This window comes from Daucus carota, chromosome 5 (genome assembly GCF_001625215.2).
Source record: "Daucus carota subsp. sativus chromosome 5, DH1 v3.0, whole genome shotgun sequence".
Classification (NCBI taxonomy): Eukaryota; Viridiplantae; Streptophyta; class Magnoliopsida; order Apiales; family Apiaceae; genus Daucus; species Daucus carota.
Window position 1 is genome coordinate 6042821 of NC_030385.2, and position 13811 is coordinate 6056631.

General features: G+C 31.9%; 1 protein-coding gene across 9 annotated transcripts; it reads left to right on the plus strand.

The window, feature by feature from the left end:
* Positions 1-6133, plus strand: LOC108220905 (hypothetical protein). Of its 9 annotated transcripts, none has more exons than XM_064093019.1 (8): positions 1-673; positions 1293-1395; positions 4028-4105; positions 4217-4273; positions 4896-4956; positions 5101-5152; positions 5372-5488; positions 5690-6133. In XM_064093019.1, exons 2-6 carry the CDS (start codon positions 1389-1391, stop codon positions 5126-5128), a joined length of 231 nt encoding a protein of 76 aa, XP_063949089.1. In that variant the 5' UTR covers positions 1-673; positions 1293-1388; the 3' UTR covers positions 5129-5152; positions 5372-5488; positions 5690-6133. The 9 variants fall into 9 exon arrangements, 7 of the variants coding, with proteins under 7 accessions (XP_063949089.1, XP_063949088.1, XP_063949087.1 ...); XM_064093018.1 differs by adding an exon at positions 3702-3813 and having other exon boundaries at positions 19-673; positions 4217-4956; positions 5690-6132; XR_010291927.1 differs by lacking the exon at positions 4896-4956 and having other exon boundaries at positions 15-673.
* Positions 6134-13811: the final 7678 nt, after the last annotated feature.

The window sequence follows — 13811 nt, forward strand, 5'->3', positions numbered from 1 at the left end:
TACTCGCATGTAATCTATATCTATATCTATATCTATATATCTTAATGAGCGCAATGCACATTTAGCTCTTTTACCCATGTTTTACCCGATTCCCAATAATAACAGCACATTTGCTATGACCCGTTTACAAAAAAAATAAGCCGGAATATACCTGTTTTCCCAACTCATGTCTCAAACTTACCATCTTCGCGGGCAGTTAATGCAGAATCAAATCACGAGCTTCTAATTCCGGCATACGCTCTGAAGTTATGGAAATGAATGTCATCAGCGATACATATTATGCTCTGTTCATTTCTTTTCAAATTTCAAATTCTAAGTCATTCTTTTTAATCAGAGTGTAATTATGTGGTTTGATTTCTGACAAGAGACTCGTGTAGGATGGATTCATATTCGCAACTGACCTAGGAGAACTCTTCAAGCACAGTTGGTAGGATGGTTTGATGTGAGATGGATGTTTGTGTTTTATTTGTGCAGCCCAGCTGTTTGATATAAGTTCTAAGAGAAATATGAACTGTTTTTTATTCTAAATTTTAGACTTTGAGTTATATAGAGATATGTTGGTTTTGTTCACATAGATTATGTGATGTTTTATTCGACACATGTCTTCCTTCTTTTTTTGCAAGTTGGAGACATCTTTTAAGAAAATATTTTATAAGAGAAAAGCTTTAAACAGGTACTAATCATGATTATGTTCTTTTTAAAAGTTTTCGCTTGAATAAGCTCTGGGAAAGATAATTTTTTGATAATATATAGTTACTTTTTACATGTTTTATTATATCATAAATGTGTTTATGTGTAGTTATGACAATTATTATAATTTTCTGATTATGTATTGTTCACTGATTGTATATAGTTTGAAAGCAATTGTAATTTTTAGTTTGTTCGGATTTTTTTTGTCATTTATAGTACCTGAAGCGTGATATGCTATATTTGTGTTTTTCTGCTGTGCGAAGAAGTTGTTTTCCTGTTTTACGTTAGTAAGATTCTTGAATTCGGAATTTGGGAATTGTATGTAATAATTTGTCATCCCAGAACTTGGCATACATACAAGTGTAGTTTTGATAGAGGAGCAGTTTTGTATCATGGAGAAAACATGAACCAGGAATCTCATCGTTATCTTTTGTAAAGGGTCGGCTTCGTGAACGGCTCTTGAGCCTTATTTTGAGCATTTGTTTATGATTTTTTATGATTTTAATTACGTGAGTTGATATTCTATTATGTCAAACTCATGTGGTTTCTAATTGGCTAAATATTCATCATTCATCTTTTGTGTTTTATTTTTTCACTATCAGGTCATATACCTAGAGTTCTCGGTACAGCTCTACATCAATTTTTGAGCAATAGGGCGGAGAGAATTTAAAGACAAAAAGCTGATCATCAATTGCAGGATGCCCGGTAAAAAGCTTCGTATCTAATAAATGGGTATTTTGGTTTGTTAAGGACTACATGTGATCGTGTATTGAAGTTACCATTTGAATAGTGTTTGAGTGGTAATCATAATTTATAGTGAAAGTTATGCTAAGAACTAAATTTAGGATAAAATGATATAAGGATACATTATTGTTACTAAATCTTCTAGGCTGTGATTAACTACAACTAACGCGATGGTCTGGTATTATGCACAATAGTGTCCTTTTTATATACCCGTCGACACTATAGTCGGTCTTGTCCTTTCCGGCAACTACTCGGTGTCTTCCCTTCCCGAGTGAGCAAGTCTGCCTTTCTAGCATCTGCTCTGTGTCGTGATTTATATGTTCAGCTGGTATGGTTGTACATAGTGTGTAGGCTGATTATGAGAATTAAGCCAGGTCACCCTTCTCCTGCGGACTCTTCACAGTTTCATATAGGCATTGCCTAATGGATAAGAAATCAAGCCCCATGTCCTTGGGCTTTTGGTTTTAAAATGTTAATGGCCTAGATCTTGGCTTAATTTGATCAGAGCATCTGCATTTTACAACCATGGTATTTACATTTTAAATGATTATGATTACGTCGTAAACGCTTAATTACAAATGGGATTTAGTCTTTCCACGGATTTAGGAGGAGAAATGAAAGGGAAATTAAAAACTTCTTAGAACTTAACGGTACACAAGTGAACATGTTGATAATTCAACAACTAATTGACTCCAAGATAATTGACTCCAGGATATCTAAACTATAATAAATGAAGTGGTGTATTCTGGCAACAAATCGGAGTCATTACTCTAAAAGGACTCACCAATTAATTGACTCCAAGATAAGATGTGTAGACAATTGCAGTAAAATTTTAGAACATATAGTATGACCGTATCGAATAAAAGCTCTATATCTGAAACAGTGAGCTCAAAGTAAGGAGTTACTGCTTACGCCAGCACCGGACTATAACAATGACTAATTTAAATCATCATTTTAGTCTTTGATTTACACAGCACAAGCCAGGTAACAGTTTTACAAGTATTCCACAAAAGTCAGTAGAACATGTCGAAATTTGGCTGGCAATGCAGAATTGAGAAATTCAGCATAAGACATTGTTGTTTAGATTAAAGAAAATGCTAAGCTAGGTATGATTAACGTGCAGTTGGAAGGCTGATGTCGTGTAAGATCTGGCGAATTCAGCGATTGAGCATAGCTAGAATCTCTAAAAATTTTAAGGGTTCAGAATGTGTGGTTGTCTAGAGTTTTCTGGCTGCAGGATTCCATTAGGTTTGCTCAACAGTTGGTCTGGTATTGGTTCGATGACTTGCTGCTTGGCATTTTATAGAACTAATAATGCAGGTCCTGGAATTGCTTTGCTGGTGAAAATTTGGTTTGAAATATTTTTTACAAAGGATTTTTTGCTGTTGACTGCTTTTTGCTCACGAATTTTGTGAGCAAAATTGATAGATTTGTAAAAGTGGATGAAAGTAGTGGGTGGTTGGGATTTTTATAATATAAAAGGTTACCACTTTGGGAAGGTTTTGAAATGTATAGAATAAGTGGGATATCCAAAGAAGGAAAGTGTATAGATTCAGAGGGACGGAGGGAGTAAATATTAGGCATTCAGATTTAGCAACTAAGCAAATTTCAAGGACAAAATTCCAAGGCAGGGAGATTGTGACAAACAGGTTTCTTTTAGTAATTTTAATAAATAAAATTTAACTTAATAAGTATACACGTAGAATTTTTTTTAGAGTTTTGTAGATTATTTTAGAGTTTCTCATACCTCACACCTAATGTATCATACAACCTCTCTGTACATCACACTAATTTAAGATGTTTATCGTGGGTGATGTTTATGCTTCCCTGTTTATCCTCTTTTCAGAATCAAAAATAATAACTAATATTATTTAGAAACATCTTATGTCGGTATATTTTGATTTATTGAAAGCACTGTTAGTTATTAGTTGTATATTAGGCTTTGAATTTCTAATCCATGCGGAGCCACCTTATAGAGTTGTTTTGCCGGCATATATCTTAGTTAGTTTATATACTGAAACTGAGTTTGCTCTGATGACCGTAAAGAAATATGTAATTGAGGGTAAAGACTTCATTTTCTTCGATAAGTATTGTTAAGCCTTTTGCTATAGATAGCGAACAAGAAAACAAGTAAGAAAATTGTCTTACAATTGTGTTTTCCTATTCGAGTTTGATTAGTTTTATTGGATATCATTACTTGGTTTTTCTGGCAGCAAAGCCTGTACTTGTATGAAAAAGTTATACTATTAGTGTTTTTATAATGCAAGGTATGCAAAATGTCCTGTATCAGCGGTTAGATAGTATCATTATCAGGATGTAAAATGTGATAGGATACCTTATGGTGGTGCTAAAAGAGAGATATGATGTAATCAAGAGGAGGTGAGTATTTCTGAGCTAGAACATGATCTGATTGGTGACAGATGTTCCTGCACTTGATATGCGAAAATTTTCATAGGTCTACAAGATAGTTTTAGCTAATTGTGTATATAATCTTTCATATAATGTAGTAAAAAATAATTTGCAAAGAGTAAATATTGTTCAAGGTGTATTATTATTGAAATTTATATTTTTTAATTTCTTTGTGACCAAACAGACAATGGTGAGGATACTACAGGAATACTTGAAGTTTCATGGCTACTAACCAGCAGTAGTGACCGGAAAAAACCAGCAGGTATACAAGGATTCCGATTTGTCATGATTCATATTTTAGCAATTTTGTTAATATTGGAATATGTTTTTTAATTTCTTTGTGGCCAAACAAACAATGGTGAGGATACTACAGGATTACTTGAAATTTCATGGCTACTAACCAGCAGTAGTAACCGGAAAAAACCAGCAGGTATGCAAAAATTCCGATTTGTCTTAATTCATATTTTAGCAATTTTGTGTCCAATTAAAAGCCGATTTAATTTCCTTTGTTACAATAATCTTTAAGTGATTCAGTTTCTCATAATTTAGGAATTTGTTGCTGTCATTAGATTTTAGAGAATTAGTTCATTTTAATAAGATTTGAGATAGATACCAAGGTGGGAATTACTGTTAATTTTTATGGTTCAATATCATATCAATAATTTTCTTTTACACCTATCAGTGAAATTAAAATTGGTGAAAATAATTATATCAATAGCTAATAGAAAATCTGCTCCATCGGTATCGAAAGAAAATAGAAATCCGAAAGCAGATGAAGGTATTTGTCATAACATTTATGTGTTTAACTGTTTATTTCTAACAAGGTTGTGTGATTTATTGATCTTTAAAATATTTAGTTAAGGTGTACAATTACATTTTGATGAGGAACACATTTTAAGGTGGTTTTGTCAGTGGACATGGTAATGATTAACATGATATAGGCAATGATTTACATGGAAAATGTAAGCTTCATTAATGATTTTTACAGAGATCTCTATCGTCACAGAGAATCTATCGGACATATTTTTGTGTCTACATTTGTTTTGTTTCAGTACTGGAATCACGAATCAGGTCGTCACTGTACTCAAGGTTGCAAGGCTTCGCATACATCTGGTCCTGATTTGTTTACTACGTCTTTGTTATTAGCTTAATGCCTTCTGAACCAGTCATACTTATTTATGTGAACAAGGTCGTTGTTCGATTCGCTTATTCGTATATTTGTTAGCTTCTAATACTGATTGGGTCTCTACTTGACAGGATTCCTCAAAGGTTCAAAAAAAATTGACAAAATATATTTCCACTGGTAAAGGTACCCTTTCATTAAACCTGTATTTCACTATTAGGCTTTGCCATCACAATCGTCGTTGTAAGTTGTAACTACATTTACTGTCTGTTGTTTTTGGGCTTTTTGGGCTCTCTACATAGTTATGTTGGACACATCACAACACAGGAATCTGGTCTTTTTAAGTTTCTGCAAATATTCTACTTCCTTAATAAGGCTTCTGTCCCCTGTAAATGTTAATTGTAGGTTTTATTGGGACATCACATAATAGTATGTGCTATTTGGAATCCTGTGTTCATGGCCTAGAGCTGTCCTTGGAAGAGATCTTGCTTGATTTGGCACCGTCAGCGGGAAGGATATCAGGTACTCCCTCTGCATGGACCACAACTAGATGCAAAAGCTTTAAGAAAGAGAAAAATTTATGCTTTTGCATGGAGCGGAGCATGCACTGCATAATTTTATACTTTTGCAGTCTATATACAATTGTGTGTGGCCTGTGTGTTGTGGAGAGAGATTTAATATTCCTTTTATATATGCTGGTATATTGAGTCGAATTTTTTCCAGGTCTTAATATTATGTATGCAGGTCTGGACATTATTGTTGGGATACCATGGACATGATTCAACTTATGCAAAAAGGAGTATATGATGGCAATCAAGAAATAGAGTATGAGACTATTAAGTTGCAGCGGCAAGTATCTAGCTAAACATCAGGGTGCTTGGGCATTTACTTATGTTCTGGTATTTTAACCCTGGTACTCATGGTTGTACAGTTGTTTTTTAAACAAGAGAGAGAGCCAAGAAAAGCCAATTATTCTATCAGAATCTAGGTTTCGGATTTATCAAAATTCAAACAATTTTACTGCTAAAAGCCGTGGAAGAATTTTCACGTTAATTCATTCTCCATTTGGATGAAGTGATTTGGTTTTCATGTGCTTCTATGTCACTTGATTGTGCACATTATTTAACACATTTGGCTCGGTGTAATCAAATTTTGTCAAGAAGATAACCAAATTTATTTCATCTCTTAGTTAAATTATCCTTACCCTCTTTCTAAGAGTAGAAGTTGAATTACATTTATTAAAAATTAATATGTTTTGCTGAAATATTAAAAATAAAATGTATTACTATAATATATGATACGTATATTCTATAATTAAAAACATATCACAAACGTAAAACTGATCGGAAAAAATTAAATTTTACGAATTTTTTTTCTCATTTATATTAGAGTGCGACTAATATGTTTCGACAAAATATACTATCAAAGTCTTAGTTATAATGTTTATTTTTTTTCTTAAATAATTATTACTCAGAAGCAACGATGGTGTTAGCACGTGGTATAATTCTCTGGATCGAGTCTGTCAACACAGTCACTTGATTCATCGTCAACATATATTTGGGTTCACAATTAAAACTCAGAAGCATATCAGTTTAATGCACTAAATTTCAATAATGTGATACCCAAGATTGAGTCTTTTATTATTGCTCAAGATAATATCAACAATATATTAATGTGATTAATGTCGAGTTACATCATACGTTATTTTGACTAATTATATAAAAATAATATCGACATCAATTACACGTTCACCAAATGTAAATCATATTGATAATGTTAAAAAAATGTTTTTAAAAGTGTTGGTAAGTTTGGATTTTTAATGTTGTGTGCCAAATAATTAAGGATTTAATGATGCACTACCAGTAAATATACATAAATATGTTAAATAAAAATTAAATATCTAATGTAAATATTATTTTAATTTACTTTTTTGACCTCATTTTAAGGAAAATTTTAATAATTTACCCGCATGCGAAGCGCGGGCATAATTCCCTAGTTACTATCAATCCGCACAACTATAATATAAAACTAGTGCACAAAAAAATTTATTATAATAAAAATAATAATTTAGTCATTACTTTGACTAAAATATATAAAGTTTTCAACTAATAGTTCCTTGTACACTACGAAGTTTAACTATAAAGTTATCAACTTATTCAACCTGTCATATGTGCCTAATAATTCAGTAATAAATATCTTTCTCGAAAGTTTTTCATGTGTAAAATGCAAAGTACCTGTCAAACATAGTGATCCTCCACTTAGGCAGAAAAAAAAAAATGGATCCTCGTAAAGAAATAAAATCTACAAAAATAATAAATTACTTTGGCCTCGATATAATAAAATTAAAATTGTCATATATTTAATATCAATAAATTATTAATTTTAATAAAATAATAAAATATATTATAAAATCTACAAAAATAATAAATAACTTTGGCCTCAATATAATAAAATTAAAATTGTCATATATTTAATATCAATAAATTATTAATTTTAATAAAATAATAAAATATATTAATTTTCATATATCATATAGTACTAATATATCAAGATTTAAATGCACGTGTATAATATTCTCCTAAAGCTGGCTGATAAGTAAAGTGGTGGGACCTATTAATATTTAATGTATAAAGTGAGTGCGGTGGAAGAAAGTAGTGGGTGTAGTTGAATTTTAATATTATAAATTTTTACTATTTTTGATATGTATATAATTGATGGGACGTCGCAAAAATGAAATGATATACAATCCATGCGACGGAGGGAATAACTGTTAGACTGTTAGTTACGTTGAATTGCGACGGAGGGAATAACTGTTAGACTGTTAGTTACGTTGAATTGCTACTGTATTGGACATTTTTACATGATTATGAGTTCGCAATGTTAGAAAGAGCAGTACAAATTGTACACCACTTTTTTCTTATTTGGACGACGCATACTGGATACAAATTGTACAACACCTAGCTAGTAACTACTAAGGTAGGTGACTTCGTTTGGACAAGCACATGAAAAGGGGAAGATGCACTATCTATGGTTGTCATCATCGGTCACTCATGTTTAACAAACCAACCATAAATGGCACAACAAATGTACCACAAGCCGAGTATAAAAAATCTATCACCACTGAATCAAACTTAAATCAAACTAAACCGTAGATGATATATACCGATACAAATCTCAAGTCAAGCATTTTAGCACTCAAACAGTGAAGAATCACACACAAACATACACTTTAATTAAAAACACACAATTAAACCGAAATAGTGTACAATCATCTTTTCGATTTCTCAAAGGTAATTTATCAAACACTCAATTTTTGATACATAATTTTTTTAAAATATAGTACTTATTATTATTATTATTATTATTATTATTATTATTATTATTATTATTATTATTATTATTATTATTATTATTATTATTATTATTATTATTATTATTACTTTAGGTTGCAAATATAACATTTTCATATCTACTTATTTTGTCAAAATATAAAAAATTGTCAATATTATTTAATTTTCATATTTGCTATTAGGTTGATCGAAACAATACGATGACGCGTCAATATTATTTAAAACACGACATAAACTAGAGGCACGTGCCTCGCACGGACCTCGCACGGACTTTTATGCTAGTTTATTATAAATTAACATTAACAAGCTAACCTGTTCATATGTGATAAAATAAAGTTGGGGATCTCCACTTTGTGAATTTGCAAGGCTTTCTGTAATTTCCCATATGTTGCTTTGCATCCATTCCAATCTTTAGGTGCATCTCAACTTAGTGAGATAGTTTAGCTGGGTTTGCCAAGAGAAATATTATCTTGTTTTTTTCCAGATTTATAATCTACTCCGTTTTCGATTTTGTTCATATGTGTGCGTCAATATTTTCATATATTATAAGGTTAAAATTATAATTAACTTGATTAGTTATTCATAGACCTTAATACTGGCATGTAATTACTATCAATTCGCACAACTAAAATATAAAACTAGTGCACAAAAAATTTTATTATAAATAATAATAATTTATTCATTACTTTGACTAAAATATATAAAGTTTTTAACTAATAGTTCCTTGTACACTAACAAGTTTTTTTTTTTTATCACAAGATATTTTCTCAAAGTTATGAACTTATTCAACCTGTCATATGTGCCTGATAATTCAGTAATAAATATCTTTCTCGAAAGTTTTTCATGTGTAAAATGTAAAGTACCTGTCAAACATAGTGATCCTCCACTTAGGCAGGGGAAAAAGAAAGTGGATCCTCGTAAAGAAATAAAATCTACAAAAATAATAAATGACTTTGGCCTCAATATAATAAAATTAAAATTTTCATATATTTAATATCAATAAATTATTAATTTTAATAAAATAATAAAATATATTATAAAATCAACAAAAATAATAAATAACTTTGGCCTCAATATAATAAAATTAAAATTGTCATATATTTAATATCAATAAATTATTAATTTTAATAAAATAATAAAATATATTAATTTTCATATCATATAGTACTAATATATCAAGATTTAAATGCACATGTATAATATTCTCCTAAAGCTGGCTGATAAGTAAAGTGGTGGTACCTATTAATATTTAATCTATAAAGTGAGTGCGGTGGAAGAAAGTAGTGGGTGTAGTTGAATTTTAATATTATAAATTTTTACTATTTTTGATATGTATACAATTGATGGGACGTCGCAAAAATGAAATGATATACAATCCATGCGACGGAGGGAATAACTGTTAGATGGTTAGTTACGTTGAATTGCTACTGTATTGGACATTTTTACATGATTATGAGTTCGCAATGATAGAAAGAGCAGTACAAATTGTACACCACTTTTTTCTTTTTTGGACGACGGATACTGGATACAAATTGTACAACACCTAGCTACTAAGGTAGGTGACTTCGTTTGGACAAGCACATGAAAAGGGGAAGATGCACTATCTATGGTTGTCATCATCGGTCAATCATGTTTAACAAACCAACCATAAATGGCACAACAAATGTACCACAAGCCGAGTATAAAAAATCTATCACCACTGAATCAAACTTAAATCAAACTAAACCCTAGATGATATATACCGATACAAATCTCAAATCAAGCATTTTAGCACTCAAACAGTGAAGAATCACACACAAACATACACTTTAATTAAAAACACACAATTAAACCGAAATAGTGTACAATCATCTTTTCGATTTCTCAAAGGTAATTTATCAAACACTCAATTTTTGATACATAATTTTTTTAAAATATAGTACTTATTATTATTATTATTATTATTATTATTATTATTATTATTATTATTATTATTATTATTATTATTATTATTATTATTATTATTATTATTATTATTACTACTTTAGGTTGCAAATATAACATTTTCATATCTACTTATTTTGTCAAAATATAAAAAATTGTCAATATTATTTAATTTTCATATTTGCTATTAGGTTGATCGAAACAATACGATGACGCGTCAATATTATTTAAAACACGACATAAACTAGAGGCACGTGCCTCGCACGGGCCTCGCACGGGCTTTTATGCTAGTTTATTATAAATTAACATTAACAAGCTAACCTGTTCATATGTGATAAAATAAAGTTGGGGAGCTCCACTTTGTGAATTTGCAAGGCTTTCTGTAATTTCCCATATGTTGCTTTGCATCAATTCCAATCTTTAGGTGCATCCATTCCAATCTTAGCTTTTGTCAAAGAATATGAATGCCGCACCACCAAGTTGTATGTTGCCTTCTTTTAGCATGTTTTTAACTAGATTTAGGGCTCCTAGCATGGGCTCTAGTTTTTCTATATTTATCTACTTTATGTTGTATTCATTGCGGCGAGGATTACCATGCCCTTCATCTTAGACCAGCTTACCATGTCTTATTAAACATGATAACAATATCCACCCAAAGATTACAATGCACACCTACATGACCTGAATAGAATATAAGGATACGCAACACAGACAACAGCCATTACGTGTTGCTGCTCCAATGCAACCAAAACATGATATGAGGAAGATAGCTAAACCACACAAGTATATGAACCTGCACGATGCATAATTTTTAGCCAACTGTTTAGGACTCATTGTAGTTAATTAAAAAATGTATATCTAGCTAGTAGAAAAAACACTAAATTGATAATTTTGAATGCTCAGACATATGGAAGACTAAAAAATGAAATGCGGTTGGTTTGTAACGGTGTGAATGAATTCATGAGTTTATTTATGTACCTGCAGGAATGCTGTACCTTGTAGGAATGTATGTACTTAATTAGCAAATTGACGTGTAGTTTGGAATCAATTTACAGGAGGCCCCACCAGGTTGGGTTAGGGTTAGGTCTGAGATGCATTATTTATCAATATTCTCTATAAAGTGAGTTGTGTAGGATGGTAAAAGCATCATTTTGCTAGCTAGCTAGCTAGCTTTCTAATTAGATGAAAAGAAATCTGAATGTTTAGCTTCTTAGCTTCTTAGCTTTTGTCAAAGAATAGTTGTATGTTGCCTTATTTAGACAAGGTAAACTTTCTATACCTATCAGTTTTTTTTTTCCTTTTGGCGGTTGCTGAGTTTACTTTTCTTTTTCATTTTTTCTTGTAGACAATTTGCAAGACTGCAGGGAATATTGCAAAGCCTATTATCGCTGAACAAATTCCGAAGTATATAATCGAGGCATAAGAATTTGAAGCACTGACATTAGGGTCTCTGCCACCTACATTTCATGGTATAGAACTTTAAAATTCATTATCTTGTAGTATTGTTCTATTACAGAAATTTTGGTCTGAAATTCTATTATAAGCTCGTACAACTATCTGTGACATGCATACACATTATTAACTACTATTGGAAGCTAGAATTATTTATTTAATTGACCATGAACAATTTGAATTGTTGCAAAATATGTAAATAGGCATTATGTCCCTTGTGACGCCCCCATATCCACATCCCGCGGATCTGGTCCGCCACTAAACATCTAGCTCAAAACAACATTTGCACTACATATTAATATTACATAATCCAACTCTTGCCCCACAAGTCCAGGGTCGATCGTCTTACAACATTACTACCGAGTCTAACTTTATTACATAAAGGGATGTCTGATTTAAGGCCATTATAATGACTATAGCTCGTACTACCAAGCTGCGTAGTCTAACAGTCTTAGCTTGGGTGATGCGCATTTTCCCTGCCTTTGCCAAAAAACATTTCCGGGTGGTTCTCTTGAGTTGCCAAAAAATTATTGCATATTTTTGAAAACTTTAAAGATTGTACCTTTTCTTTTGAAAACTCTAAAACTTTAGAAACTGGAACATTTCTCTTTTTTGAAAACCTCTAAAAAAACAACTTTAAAAGGTTGAATAAATACACACATTAAAATTTCTCATTGGATCATTCATGTAGCATATACAAGATAGGTTGACAGGAATGAAATAGGTCAAAAGTAGTTGACAAGTGCAAGAAGCATAGGGAAGGTATAGACAAAGAAAGAGACACCAATATGACAACAAGATTGATCATCCTTCCCAAAGTGGTCATAATATCCGAAGCTTTTAGGATACAAGTCATGATATAGAAGTATATTTGATCTGGTCATCACCCTACTACATCAAATCTAATCTGGACATCACTATACAAAAGATCACTTTCTATGAATCTCTACTGCCAGAATGATCTACTGATCGAAACTGTAGCATCTGCATCTAAAATAAAGAGAAGCGCATGATCCTCTATTCCGATACTATACAATGTCTCTATATCCTCTAGGTACATCATATACTATAACTGAGATACACACAGACTATATGTGTTATCTCTCAAAAGTCAAAAAGCAAATCTATCATCCAAATATCTCTGACACCCTATGCTAGAACTCAGAAAAGGCTCTATTTATCAGCATTGTAACAAGTTTAACATTTACATATCATGACCTAGTGGAGGGTATCTCACCGATATCAGTACGAAGTCCCTCTAATATAGAAATAGAAATCTTATACACAATCTCCATACTAAACACTCGGGTCAGAAATCCTGAACCCGCAGAACAAACATAGGATCGTAAGATCCTGGAATCCCAAATCTAGAGTCATAAGCAGACTCTCTCAACAGCTGGTACTGATGGACCAAAGAAAGTGGCATATAGTCGCCACCTGATGGTACAGAAACTAGTGCATAGAAAGATCCACTTATCTGACAAAGAGTGGTATGAGGTGCAGAAACTAAAATAGTGGATATGAAAGTAAATGGTACACAAGTCTCTGACATGGTAGTAACTAGAGGTGTAACTCGAACTCGAGGTTTAAGTGTGATATAAACATGGGCGTGACTACGGAAAGGTGGTAACTGGTATAGGAGTATCTCTAATTAGAGATGACACATCAGTCCCAAAATGACAACAATCAGAAGTATGTGTGGTAATAGGACTATAAGAAAGAGGTGTAGGCTTGAAATGTTGAAGCAAACCTAAAATGGAAGGGTCCTCACTCTCAAAAATAGGTGGAGGAACAGTAGAAGTGTTAATCGAAAAGGTAGTGGTCAAAGTAGGAACATAAGTCAGCTCAGGTAAGGATAGAAAGATATTCATCCAAGCACTCTTAGTGAACTCAAAAGATTCTCTATCCTTGATCTCCTCAGATACTAAGTTAATGATCTCAGGTGCTAGTGGCTCTAATATATGTATAGAAGAATTCTCATACTCAATATCTATCATCTCAATCTCCATCAATGGATCAGAATCAGTCATAACCTGACATCTATATAACACAACAAACATGTTAGGTCCAGATACGATTGTAGAAGGGGGGGGGTTGAATACAATCGATACAAAATAATC

What these genes read in the sequence shown, in the direction of transcription:
- LOC108220905 (XM_064093017.1), top strand. Translation starts at nt 4,819, where the DNA reads ATGATTTTTACAGAGATCTCTATCGTCACAGAGAATCTATCGGACATA. An exon ending in CAAGGCTTCGCATACATCTG is followed by an intron (nt 4,957 to 5,100) that starts GTCCTGATTTGT and finishes TCTACTTGACAG; the next exon opens with GATTCCTCAAAGGTTCAAAA. An exon ending in GTCAGCGGGAAGGATATCAG is followed by an intron (nt 5,489 to 5,689) that starts GTACTCCCTCTG and finishes AATTTTTTCCAG; the next exon opens with GTCTTAATATTATGTATGCA.